We start from the raw sequence: 14,686 nt of genomic DNA, 5'->3' as shown, positions 1-14,686 counted from the left end.
TTAAACTTTAACAAGTACCATCATAATTCATATTAACTTTATCAAGTGCCATCAAATACCAAAACTTGAATTACAACAAGTAGCATCACATGGCAGATTAAAATTTAACCAGTGCCATCAAATACCAAATCTTGGATTACAACAAGTAGCATCACATAGCAGATTAAAATGGAACCAGTGCCATCAAATACCAAATCTTGGATTACAACAAGTACCATAAATAAGCACCATACATAATTTTCCAACCCCTCCTTCTATTACAGTAGTGCCATCCTTCTATTATAAATAAGCACCATACATAATTATTGCAATCACTCATCACATATAGCCTTGATTCTCTTCAGCTTAGACTTGTTGGCCTCTCCATCCTTTCCTCCATTTTCTAATGAGTTCAGCCTGATTGGCCTGGATCTTCTTCAGCAGCTCTACATCTCCCTTCAGTGACATATTCTCCTTCTCAAGATCAGTCTTGATTTCATTAGCATCAGGTGCAACCTGATCAGCGCCACTTTCCTGGACACTCTTCTGTTTTGCCTGCATCAGACGCTTCTCTTCTTCTAGCAGGGCAATCACATCTTTTTTAACCTTGATCTGCTCTTGGCTCTGCTCATACATATCCCAAAGCTTGCGCAGAGCATTCTTAAGTGGCTCTGGCCATTCTGGGTCAACCCACTCAACAAGACCACAGCTGTAACCTCCCTGATTAACCAAATAAATATTACAACAAAAATTCTAATCATTTATTCAGGATATAAGCAGTTCATATAGTTAACAAACATAATTATGCGTGTACTACTTGCTACAAGCAGCTAGAAACCATGCCAATTAAACATAATTACTCAGGATTTGACCATTCATAATTTTTTTTAAATAAACCACTTGTAACATCTATTGCTTCAGTTAACAATCCTAATTCTTCAGTTAACAATCCTAATTCTTCAGTTAACATCTACTGCTAACAGTAAGGAGTAGAAGGCAAAACAGAGCTGTATACATAATCACTAACAGTTAACAATTACTAACCTGCTCCGAACACCCCAAAAACCTACGTCTGGTGTGGTGCTTTGAAATGCAACTCCCCTCTCCACCGGCGTCTTATGACTGCAGATCGGGCCTCCAGAAACAATGCCACACCATTCGGGATCCACAGTGGTCCGTGGTATCTACATTATTAGAACCAGAGAAGAACGTGACAGTCAAATACAAAATCAAATCGGTGAAATCAAACTTGAATTCGGGAAGAACCCTAACCCTAACTCACAGAGAGGAAAACTCACGTAGGGCTCCGGTTCATACGAGGGGAGAGAAATAGACGAGTCACTAGTCTCGCCGTCGTTCCAGGAAACCATGGCTGCTGCGGTCGCCGTCGGCGGCGGCGGTGGCGGGGGCGAGGGGCGACGGCGGGGCGGGAGCGGCGGGGTCCGACAGGCGAGGAGTGGGGAATGGCCGACCCGGCTGGGTTCGACCAGTTTGTCTTGCGCCTTCTAACGGCGCTTGACGGGCGCCGTGTGCACACAGGCCACGAGGCACCTGACAGCGGGCCCTGGACGTCAGGTTTGCCCTCAAACGGGACTGATCGAGCAATCAGCGTTTTTTGCAAACTGTTAGCACAAAAGTGGCGGTTTTTTGAAAAAAAACGAAAGGTGGTGGTTTTTTGATTTCGCGTCCCCAAATGTGGTGGTTTTTTGCAATTTACTCGCCGGCGCAGGGAGGCCCAGCCGACACAGTCAATAGTGGGAGGAGATGGAACCTTATCCACCCTTTTCTTAATAAAAAATAAACTTTATCCTCTTATGCCCTTTCAGAGGTCCTTTTGCAAAATAAAATTGTAGCGGGATGTAATTGACGTTTTTTGGCACGTCACCCCTTCTGGCAGGACCCACCTGTCATAATCGTGCTTAAACCGGCGACTAGTGTTTTTTGCAAAAAAATATGAAAAAAATTAGTGCTTTTTGACACAATTCCATAAATGTGTGGTTCCTGCAAACCTTGCCTAAAGTGTTGATGTTTTTTGCAATTCACTCAGAGTTTGAGGTATAACGACTTGACAGAAAACTTGCCAGAGTGGGTATGAGGCTAAGAAATCTGATCTGGGTTCTCCGAGAGACGGAAGAAGGGCAGTGAGGGCCTGCCAATCAGCAAGCTCTTCAGGAGACAACGTCTGGCACAGTCCAAGGTCCCAATTAGCGGGTGCAAGCTCTGAAATGGAGATTGATTGGTTGGCACAGTAAGAAAAAAAGACATGGAAGGAATGGCAGAGGGGGGCCCTCTCCCGACCACCAGTCCAGCCAGGAACACACAGAGGAGCCATAACCATCAGAAATTTGACAGGACCAGACTATAATTGCACACTATGTGTTTCTTTTTTTAGATATAAAGGCATCTTGCCCGACTTTATAAATAAAGCCATCATGTCATCATCATCCAACAAACGATAGTAAAGTTTAGAAGGTCCAGGACACGCATGCCACAAATAAGCAAACGGTAGCAGGGCACATAGCAAGGAGACAATAACTAGGAAGTTAGTCAGAGGTAGGAGGGGCCGCCAAGGAGATCGCCGTATCATGAATAATCTTGGAGATCATCAGGGCGACGGGGTCAGCATCTGAGGCTTTACTATATTTTGCATGATGGAACAACTAGGATAAACTCGCTGAACATCAGAAATATTTGGTCTAGCTACCTTATACAGCACATCCATTGCAATCAAGGAAGGAAAGTTACCATCTTTTATAATGTCACATGAATTTGAAGTTTGTTTGGGTGTTGCAGGTTTAAAGGAGGAAATGTGGTATCAAGTATTTTCTAAACATGTTTATGTGGTCATATGTTTTCTCAATAGACGAAAATCGGTTTCCCCTGCTTTAGATTATAAAGCAACCGCACCAACAACATCCGACAACAACACCGAGTTCAAGGTTCAGGCAAAAACAAAAGCAAAGCAAAGCCGAAGAGTGCAAATAGGTTCAGTTGGGGGCACAACACAACAAAACCCTAAAAAGAAAGAAGAAGCAGCCAACTAGCTAATCAGGCTCAGGCGATATGTTTTCTCAATAATTGTAAGAGTATTTCTATTTTTCGTCAAAATGGACGGGTGCAACAACGCACACCATCATAGTCGAGTGATTTTAGCTACCGTCACCACATTGAACTAATGTGTAAGAAGTTTTTATAAGATCCGCATGTAGAATAGCATTGTTCCATGATCAAGCTGTGCGCCTGTGCTCTGCTTAAACTTTTTCAAAAAACATTCGAACCATATTTCTACCGTTATTTATTAGACACTTGGTGTTGTCAATAATTAATTTCACCTAACCATGGTAACTAGTCAATCAGAGAGGCTCGACCCATCATCCCATCAACTTCTTGCTTGTATTAGAAAATTGACACTCGAGACTGGATCAACTGCTTGCCGGCTGTGTTAATGGACTTTCTAGTCCTTGATGTGACACTGGGTATAAACTGGAGGCTGTTCAGAAGTTGCTGAGCAATTGCTCGACCCAATCAAATCATTTTTCTTGTTTCGACAGCAACTTGTTGGATCCTTCGGAAATATATCCGGGATCTTTCGGACAGAAAATGCCAAGAATGAAACCGACGGGCCCAAGCAAATGACTATCTGAGTTCCCCGCAAAAGAAGAAACAAAAAGGAAAGAATCACTATATATATAAGCTCAACAAAGCTTCTAGCCTGCAAACCAGCCATTGTTTGCATCGCCTAAACATGTCGATCATGATAGCCATGGAGTTTTTGGTGTTTGCCTCCCGTGTTTGGTGTCCACTGCTGACACTGCCACAACAAGCACCACTGACCACCAAGCGCTCATGTCACTGAGGGCCCTGATCAATGGAGACCCATTCCAAGCACTGAATGCATGGGGAAACCAGTCGATCCTTATGTGCCAATGGCGCGGAGTGGCATGTGGCATGCGGGGCCGCGGCGGCGGCCGTGTCGTAGCACTGGATCTTGGTGGGCTCAACCTTGTTGGCTCCATTGCCTCTTCCATAGGTAACCTAACTTACCTCAGGCATTTTGGCCTCCAAGAGAACCGCTTCTCCGGTACCATACCTTCAGAGGTTGGACATCTCGTAGAACTCGAGTATATGAACCTCAGCAGGAACTCCATCGGCGGGGAGATCCCACCGACACTGGCCGCTTGTGTCCAGCTTCGAGTTATTGATCTGAGTCACAACATGCATAAAGGCTCGGTGCCACGGGAGTTGTCATCCCTGCATAATCTAGAGGTGCTGGCTCTTGGGTACAACAACCTTACAGGAAACATTCCCGCGGAGATTGGAAACCTGAAAGGTCTGATCGTTCTTCATCTGGTACCAAACATGCTAGTAGGAGAAATTCCTACAGAGATTGCAAATCTTAGAAACTTGACCAGTTTATACCTTAACATTAATGGTCTGTCAGGTTCTGTTCCTGCCTCTCTTGGTGGCCTCCAAAAATTACAGATTTTGTATCTAGCCACGAACCGACTCTCAGGACCGATTCTAGCTTCCCTAGGAAATCTATCTAATTTACTAATTCTAGATTTCCAGTCAAATGGCCTAACCGGTAGCATCCCTAAATCATTAGGAAATCTGAATCTCCTTAACGTGCTTTCTCTCACATCTAATAATCTTACAGGCTCAATTCCTCACACTCTCGGGAAACTCAGTTTTTTCGTTGAGTTTTATCTCAACGGGAGTCAACTCGAGGGTTCCATACCAGTTTCTGTATATAATCTTTCATCCCTCCAATTTTTCAATGTGCAATACAACAACCTGAGTGGATCCATTTCAGATGACTTGGGTAATAAGTTTACACAACTCCAGCAACTTTCCATGGACAATAACAGATTTCATGGGTCCATCCCGGAGTCTTTGTGTAATGCTTCAATGCTTGAACTAGTTCAATTTTCTGACAACTTTTTTTCCGGAGTAATACCAAAATGTCTTGGAGCTACCATGAAGAGCTTATCGAGACTGCTTCTCTCAAATACCCAACTAGAGGCAAGGAATGATGCCGATTGGGATTTCATTTCTAGCTTGACAAACTGTAGTATGCTATCATACCTAGCTCTTGACAATAACAAACTAGAAGGGGTGCTACCAAATTCAATAGCAAATCTTTCCACAAACTTAGAATATTTTAGCGTGACAGGCAACATGCTGCATGGAAATATACCTGAAGGAATTGGAAACCTTGTCAACTTGCAACTCTTGCAGATGGATGGCAATTTCCTACATGGAAAAATTCCTGAATCGATTGGTAACCTTGGGATCCTGGCTGAACTATACTTAAACAACAACAGTTTATCTGGACCAATTCCACCAATGCTTGGAAATCTAACAGCATTAAGTATACTTGCCCTCGCCCAAAATGTGCTTACTGGCCCCATACCATCCAGCCTTGGAAGCTGCCCTCTGATGGTGCTGAGCCTAGCATTCAATCGGCTTGTTGGTCCAATACCAAAAGAGATTTTCCTCATATCGACACTGTCTGTTTCTATGGAGGTTCAGGGCAACAAGTTAACTGGGAAAATTCCTTTAGAAGTTGGTAATCTGGTGAATATTGGATCTCTGGATGTGTCTGACAACAGGATAACTGGATTAATTCCTGCTTCTCTAGCTCAGTGTGGAAGTATGCAGTATCTCAGTATGGAAGGAAACCTATTTCAGGGCACGATTCCAGCATCAATGTCACAGATGAAAGGCCTTCTAGTTCTTGATGTTTCAAGAAACAACTTGTCCGGTGAGATCCCATTCTTCCTTGGGGACATGCAGGGGCTCGCTACCCTCAATATATCATTCAACAATTTTGTGGGTGAAGTTCCGAAACATGGATTATTTCTGAATGCAAGTGCAGCTCTGATTGAAGGGAACTATGGCTTATGTGGAGGAATCTCCCAATTTAACTTGCATCCCTGCTCAAATCATACATCCAAGAAGTGGTATCACAAGCTTGTCGTGTTGATCTCAGTAGGCAGTGCAGTTATTTGCATTATCTTAGTAGTACTATTTGCACTATTTGCACAACGGAAATTGAAAAGCAAGTTTACAGAGACAGGACAGGTTCCATCGCTCCATAGTGGACAACATATGAGGGTTACCTATGGTGAATTAGTGAGAGCAAGAAGTGGTTTTGCTTCTGAGAATCTCTTAGGCACAGGAAGCTTCGGCTCAGTGTACAAAGGAACAATGATGAATGAAGATCAGGAAGTGATTGTCGCTGTCAAGGTGCTCAACCTCCAGCAGCGAGAGGCATCTCAAAGCTTTGTTGCAGAATGTGAGACTTTAAGATGCATCAGACATCGAAACCTTGTGAAGATATTGACAGTCTGCTCAAGTATTGATTTCAAGGGTCTAGACTTCAAAGCTCTCGTATTTGAGTTCATGCCGAATGGAAATCTTGATCAATGGCTACACAGCCGTCTCGTGGAAGATGGGGGCAATGGGGTGCTCAGTCTTACCCAAAAGGTAGACATTGCCATTGATGTAGCTTCAGCACTAGAATATCTGCACCACAATAAGCCAGTGCCAATAGTTCACTGTGATCTTAAGCCAAGCAATATTCTCCTCGACGATGACATGGTTGCCCATGTGGGTGACTTTGGACTTGCAAGGTTCTTGCCTGAGGATGATACTAGCCTCCTAGAGATATCAAGTGGTTGGGCTACAAGAAGGGGAACAATTGGATATGCTGCCCCAGGTTTGCCATTAACCAATCACCACTGTTGCTCATCTTTTATGTACCAATTTCTCATTCCAAACTAATTTCACATGCATTTCTTTTCCAGAGTACGGTCAAGGAAATGAAGTCTCGGTCTATGGTGATACCTATAGCTACGGAATAATGTTGTTAGAGTTGTTCACTGGTAAAAGGCCAACTGATGGTGGGTTTCTGCAAGATCTTAACCTACATAGTTACGTCGAGATAGCACTGAGGGACCAAGCCACCAACCTGGTGGATCTGTGCTTATTTTCTTCACCGGGGGAAGGAACAGAAATGAGAGCTTCATGCATCACTTCAGTTCTGCACATTGGGATATTATGTTCGAAGGAACTGCCAACTGATCGCATGCAGATTGGGGATGCTATGAGAGAGCTACTGACGATCAGAGACACGTACCGCACGCACCTATTGGGTAGAGGTGGGTCCATCTAAATGCTTGATGGCCCTCGCTTCATTGTGATTAGTATTCATCATATTAAATCTAAACAGAAGGTGGTACAAACTTTGTTGCTGCAATTCACAAGCCAACTAATATGCCTGTCTTTTAAACGGAATGTCAACACGATATGGTAATGAGTTGTGACTTGTGAGCAATGGGAGCTGCACAATTCAATGTACCTTAGCCATCGGATCACCAAAATTTTAGTTAGAACTTAGTGTAATTGGGGCCTTCTTGACGATGTTAATATATTCTCTATCCAAAAAACCACATCATGTTTTTTTCTCCGTTCCTATCCCGAGGCAAATTTAATTTGTTGTAGTTACTCAAGAAGTAAGAATATGTTTTATCATTAACATAAGACTTGAAATTTTCTTTGAAATTTTGATACTGTAGCTAGATTTGAAGTATGGGAAATTCTATTTTCAGAACGCCCAATGTGGTGTATCACTAGGCAGAGGCTCCAACCCCATGATCACACGCACTTCAATTATATATCTAAAGAAGAAATTATATCCCGACAACACTTGTAATGATCATCAGCTTGAAGATTACCTTAAAAACATTGGAGATTGCCTTAAAAATGTTTGGAGATTTATACCTTCAAAATAAAAAAGCTTGGAGATTTATACACGAGTTTACAAGGCACATCATGCACTAACTGAATCGTGCCGAGTACTGGTGCGGAATGGTTGGAGGCGAAACAAGTAAACTTGGAGAAAAAACTCTGGCATGATACATGGGTGCCCAGGAGCAGCAACAAAGCCCAGAAAGCCCTCAAACATGATCGAAGAACCGACGCCGAGAAAGAGGCCACCTCACAAAGGAGGTCAGCCATGGACAGAGGCTATGTCATCGCTATCGCTTGGACATCCGGCACACCAACACCAACTTGTTCCATCGCCGAAAGGAGTCCCCTGTTCCTCGCCCTGGCTCGAAGGGTGCCACACCATCAGATAATGAAATGCTCACCTCCCTAGAGCGCAGCAGGACGCTGATGCCAAGACCCCAAATGGAGGCCTTCGAACACAACCACCTCACCGGACCAAGCTCCTCGAGAGAGCACCACCGTCGAAGCACGGAACCACCACACAAAGAGAAGAAGCTGCCATCTATGAACCCACCTTGGCGGCTAGCAAAATGGGACCTTGCTCACAAGACGAGGCCTCCAAGAAGGGAACGACGCCACTGCACCGCCACCGCTCGGTCTGGAACAAGCCAGCCAAAGGTTTTCACCTAGAGCCCAATGAGGATGGAGGCCACCCACAGTGACAACTCCAAGGAGGGGAACGACGCACAAGAGCCTCGCTATCACTGGCACCGACACCGCCAGGCAAAGCTTTCGCTCGGGACATGGCCACCATCACCCCTAGGTCCATCCGCCATGGCCGATGAAGAAGAGATGCAGACGATGACCATGTTAGCATCAAGCCATGCCTCGTGATGGTGGCGACCGGTGTCAGTGCACGGTCGAGTCCATGGCGGGTGTTTGCGCGTGTGTGTACGTGTGTGTCTAGTCCAGGTCGGTACGCCGGTGTTTGGCCGAGGCGTGCTCGAGTTAGGAGTCGTATGGATAGTTGGCTCAGGTCGTTAGCGAGACTCACGGGATAGGCTTGGCGCTCTGTTGGAGTGCAGCAGCGTGGGCGCGTAGGAGCGCGTTCTGTGCGCAGCAGCACATGCGGATCGTGGCCGGGTGATCCGGAGGAGTTGGGTACGGGGTAGTGCGTGTGCATCCGTATAAACTCCTGAAGGAAATATGCCCTAGAGGCAATAATAAAGTTATTATTTATTTCCTTGTAATCATGATAAATATTTATTATTCATGCTAGAATTGTATTAACCGGAAACATAATACATGTGTGAATACATAGACAAACAAAGTGTCACTAGTATGCCTCTACTTGACTAGCTCGTTAATCAAAGATGGTTATGTTTCCTAACCATGAACAATGAGTTGTTATTTGATTAACGGGATCACATCATTAAGAGAATGATCTGATTGACATGACCCATTCCATTAGCTTAGCACCCGATCGTTTAGTATGTTACTATTGCTTTCTTCATGACTTATACATGTTCCTATAACTATGAGATTATGCAACTCCCGTTTACCGGAGGAACACTTTGGGTACTACCAAACGTCACAACGTAACTGGGTGATTATAAAGGAGTACTACAGGTGTCTCCAAAGGTACATGTTGGGTTGGCGTATTTCGAGATTAGGTTTTGTCACTCCGATTGTCGGAGAGGTATCTCTGGGCCCTCTCGGTAATGCACATCACATAAGCCTTGCAAGCATTGCAACTAATGAGTTAGTTGCGGGATGATGTATTACAGAACAAGTAAAGAGACTTGCCGGTAACGAGATTGAACTAGGTATTGGATACCGACGATCGAATCTCGGGCAAGTAACATACCGATGACAAAGGGAACAATGTATGTTGTTATGCGGTCTGACCGATAAAGATCTTCGTAAAATATGTGGGAGCCAATATGGGCATCCAGGTCCCGCTATTGGTTATTGACCGGAGACGTGTCTCGGTCATGTCTACATTGTTCTCGAACCCGTAGGGTCCGCACGCTTAAGGTTACGATGACTGTTATATTATGAGTTTATGCATTTTGATGTACCGAAGGTTGTTCGGAGTCCCGGATATGATCACGGACATGACGAGGAGTGTCGAAATGGTCAAGACATAAATATTGATATATTGGAAGCCTATATTTGGACATCGGAAGTGTTCCGGGTGAAATCGGGATTTTACCGGAGTACCGGGAGGTTACCGGAACCCCCCGGGAGCTATATGGGCCATAGTGGGCCTTAGTGGAAAAGAGAAGGGGCTGCCCAAGATGGGCTGTGCGCCCCCCTCCCCCCTAGTCCTATTAGGACTAGGAGAGGTGGCCGGCCCCCCTCTCTCTTTTCCCCCTCCGCGAATCCTATTCCAACTAGGATTGGGGGGGGGGGAATCCTACTCCCAGAGGGAGTAGGACTCTCCTGGCGCGCCTCCTATGGCCGGCCAGCGTCCCCCCCTCTAGTCCTTTATATACGGAGGCAGGGGCACCCCAGAGACACACAAGTTGATCCACGTGATCTATTCCTTAGCCGTGTGCAGTGCCCCAGCCACCATATTCCTCGATAATACTGTAGCGGAGTTTAGGCGAAGCCCTGCTGCTGTAGTGCATCAAGATCGTCACCATGCCGTCGTGCTGACGGAACTCTTCCCCAACACTTTGCTGGATCGGAGTCCGGGGATCGTCATCGAGCTGAATGTGTGCTCGAACTCGTAGGTGCCGTAGTTTCGGTGCTTGATCGGTTGGATCGTGAAGACGTACGACTACTTACTCTACGTTGTGTCAATGCTTCCGCAGTCGGTCTGCGTGGGTACGTAGACAGCACTCTCCCCTCTCGTTGCTATGCATCACATGATCTTGCGTGTGCGTAGGAATTTTTTTGAAATTACTACGAAACCCAACAGTGCCATCCGAGCCTAGGTTATTTATGTTGATATTATATGCACGAGTAGAACACAAGTGAGTTGTGGGCGATATAAGTCATACTGCCTACCAGCATGTCATACTTTGGTTCGGCGGCATTGTTGGACGAGACGACCCGGACCAACATTACGCGTACGCTTACGCGAGACCGGTTCCCCCGACGTGCTTTGCACATAGGTGGCTTGCGGGCGACTGTCTCTCCAACTTTAGCTGAACCAAGTATGGCTACGCCCGGTCCTTGCGAAGGTTAAAACGGAGTCTATTTGACAAACTATCGTTGTGGTTTTGATGCGTAGGTGAGATTGGTTCTTGCTTAAGTCCTTAGCAGCCCCGTAAAACATGCAACAACAAAGTAGAGGACGTCTAACTTGTTTTTGCAGGGCATGTTGTGATGTGATATGGTCAAGACATGATGCTGAATTTTATTGTATGAGATGATCATGTTTTGTAACCGAGTTATCGGCAACTGGCAGGAGCCTTATGGTTGTCGTTTTATTGTATGCAATGCAATCGCGATGTAATGCTTTACTTTTATCACTAAGCGGTAGCGATAGTCGTAGAAGCACAAGCTTGGCGAGACGACAACGATGCTACGATGGAGATCAAGGTGTCACGCCGATGACGATGGTGATCACGACGGTGCATCGGAGATGGAGATCACAAGCACAAGATGATGATGGCCATATCATATCACTTATATTGATTGCATGTGATGTTTATCCTTTTATGCATCTTATCTTGCTTTGATTGACGGTAGCATTATAAGATGATCTCTCACTAAATTATCAAGAAGTGTTCTCCCTGAGTATGCACCGTTGCGAAAGTTCTTCGTGCTGAGACACCACGTGATGATCGGGTGTGATAGGTTCTACGTTCAAATACAACGGGTGCAAAACAGTTGCACACGCGGAATACTCAGGTTATACTTGACGAGCCAAGCATATACAGATATGGCCTCGGAACACGGAGACCGAAAGGTCGAGTGTGAATCATATAGTAGATATGATCAACATAATGATGTTCACCATTGAAAACTACTCCATCTCACGTGATGATCGGTTATGGTTTAGTTGATTTGGATCACGTAATCACTTAGAGGATTAGAGGGATGTCTATCTAAGTGGGAGTTCTTTAATTAATTTGATTAACTGAACTTAAATTTATCATGAAACTTAGTACCTGATTAGTATCTTGCTTGTTTATGTTTGATTGTAGATAGATGGCTCGTGTTGTTGTTCTGTTGAATTTTAATGCGTTCCTTGAGAAAACAAAGTTGAAAGATGATGGTAGCAATTACACGGACTGGGTCCGTAACTTGAGAATTATCCTCATTGCTGCACAGAAGAATTACGTCCTGGAAGCACCGCTGAGTGCCAGGCCTGCTGCAGGAGCAACGCCGGATGTTATGAACGTCTGGCAGAGCAAAGCTGATGACTACTCGATAGTTCAGTGTGCCATGCTTTACGGCTTAGAATCGGGACTTCAACGACGTTTTGAACGTCATGGAGCATATGAGATGTTCCAGGAGTTGAAGTTAATATTTCAAGCAAATGCCCGGATTGAGAGATATGAAGTCTCCAATAAGTTCTATAGCTGCAAGATGGAGGAGAACAGTTCTGTCAGTGAGCATATACTCAAAATGTCTGGGTATAATAATCACTTGATTCAATTGGGAGTTAATCTTCCAGATGATTGCGTCATTGACAGAATTCTTCAATCACTGCCACCAAGCTACAAGAGCTTTGTGATGAACTATAATATGCAAGGGATGAACAAGACTATTCCCGAGCTCTTCGCGATGCTGAAAGCTGCGGAGGTAGAAATCAAGAAGGAGCATCAAGTGTTGATGGTCAACAAGACCACTAGTTTCAAGAAAAAGGGCAAAGGGAAGAAGAAGGGGAACTTCAAAAAGAATGGCAAGCAAGTTGCTACTCAAGAGAAGAAACCCAAACCTGGACCTAAGCCTGAAACTGAGTGCTTCTATTGCAAGCAGACTAGTCACTGGAAGCGGAACTGCCCCAAGTATTTGGCGGATAAGAAGGATGGCAAGGTGAACAAAGGTATATGTGATATACATGTTATTGATGTGTACCTTACTAATGCTCGCAGTAGCACCTGAGTATTTGATACTGGTTCTGTTGCTAATATTTGCAACTCGAAACAGGGACTACGGATCAAGCGAAGATTGGTTAAGGACGAGGTGACGATGCGCGTGGGAAACGGTTCCAAAGTCGATGTGATCGCAGTCGGCACGCTACCTCTACATCTACCTTCGGGATTAGTATTAGACCTAAATAATTGTTATTTGGTGCCAGCGTTAAGCATGAACATTATATCTGGATCTTGTTTGATGCGAGACGGTTATTCATTTAAATCAGAGAATAATGGTTGTTCTATTTATATGAGTAATATCTTTTATGGTCATGCATCCTTGAAGAGTGGTCTATTCTTGTTGAATCTCGATAGTAGTAACACACATATTCATAATGTTGAAGCCAAAAGATGCAGAGTTGATAATGAGAGTGCAACTTATTTGTGGCACTGTCGTTTAGGTCATATCGGTGTAAAGCGCATGAAGAAACTCCATTCTGATGGACTTTTTGGAACCACTTGATTATGAATCACTTGGTACTTGCGAACCGTGCCTCATGGGCAAGATGACCAAAACACCGCTCTCCGGTACTAAGGAGAGAGCAACAAATTTGTTGGAAATCATACATACAGATGTATGTGGTCCGATGAATATTGAGGCTCGTGGCGGATATCGTTATTTTCTCACCTTCACGGATGACTTAAGTAGATATGGATATATCTACTTAATGAAACACAAGTCTGAAACATTTGAAAAGTTCAAGGAATTTCAGAGTGAAGTTGAAAATCATCGTAACAAGAAAATAAGCAGATATGGATATATCTACTTATTCACGGCTACCTGTGACGCCCACCACCTTCCTACGACGCCACGGGTGGGGCGCCCACCACCTGCTCGATCCGCGGCGCGGCCTCCTTCCGTGCGCCCGGCCGGAGCGCTCAAAGGTGGGGGGCTGCTGGAGCTATTTAAACTAGGAGGAAGAACCTTAGGGCGAAATGGTGAGCAGCGGCGACCCCGGAGTATTTGGCGAGGCAGGCATCGGGCCGGAAATCCGCCGCGTCCACGACTGGGTTCCCGAGGGGTAAGTCTCGCCTCTTGTTTAGATTGAGCTTAGTTGTGCATTTGAACACTCGATTCGAGTAGGTTTTCCCAATTAGTGTGCTGATTGCGTCTTTGTTTTTCGCCGGTTAGGATGGAGTTGCGGTTTGCTTTCATGGTGCACATTAGAAGGGACCGATACATGTTCGATGCAAAGGATAAGAAGAAATACCAAGGAGGTTTTGATTATCGGTTACCAATGGCTAGTAATTGGAGTTTCAGACAATTTGGGGAGGTAATTCGTAGCCAATATCCTTGGGGTTTGCTTGATGAAGTGGTATACAAATACTATGATGGGGAAAAGAATTGGGTGACAGTTAGTAATGATGAAGAGCTAGCTACTATGTTTGTTAGGCATAAAGAGAAAGATAATTTTCATGTGAGGCTGCAAGTTGATGTGCTTGAGTAGGCATTTGGACCTAGGATGGCGGGTGCAACATCTCGGGGAGAACCAAGTCATCGTAATGGCATCTCTAGCCAGAACAGTTTAGTTGGTGCACGGCGACGTGGTGGCTCGACAAGTGTGGGCAACAGCGGTAGGGTCCCCCTTAAAGCGGAGCCTGATGGCTACAATTCTGGGGTTGATGGAGAGAAGCTATATTCTGATGTTATTCGGAATTTACGACGGGCACCTCGGACTAAAAATCAAGATGAGGCTCACAATGCAGTCCGTGTGGATGATGACGCGATGGATGAGGACGAAGACCTTGCAGCTGTTGAATGGGACCCTTTGAACCCTCATATGGAAGAAGGTACAGTTTTTGCATCCATGAATGAGTGTAGAAATGCACTTGTGACATACTGCATCAAGGTAGAACGTACTTTCAAAGTTGACAAG

General features: G+C 44.9%; 1 protein-coding gene across 1 annotated transcript; it reads left to right on the top strand.

The window, feature by feature from the left end:
- The first annotated feature begins 3,875 nt into the window (after window positions 1-3,875).
- Window positions 3,876-7,156, top strand: LOC147963716 (uncharacterized). The gene is made up of 3 exons (XM_087528892.1): window positions 3,876-4,009; window positions 4,119-6,700; window positions 6,789-7,156. Exons 1-3 carry the CDS (start codon window positions 3,876-3,878, stop codon window positions 7,154-7,156), a joined length of 3,084 nt encoding a protein of 1,027 aa, XP_087385018.1.
- Window positions 7,157-14,686: the final 7,530 nt, after the last annotated feature.

Source organism: Triticum urartu, chromosome 6A (assembly GCF_056163025.1).
Source record: "Triticum urartu cultivar PI428250 chromosome 6A, HENAU_Tu73, whole genome shotgun sequence".
NCBI lineage: Eukaryota > Viridiplantae > Streptophyta > Magnoliopsida > Poales > Poaceae > Triticum > Triticum urartu.
The sequence above is the reverse complement of the archived record's forward strand: the minus strand, read 5'-3'. Positions and strand labels throughout refer to the sequence as shown.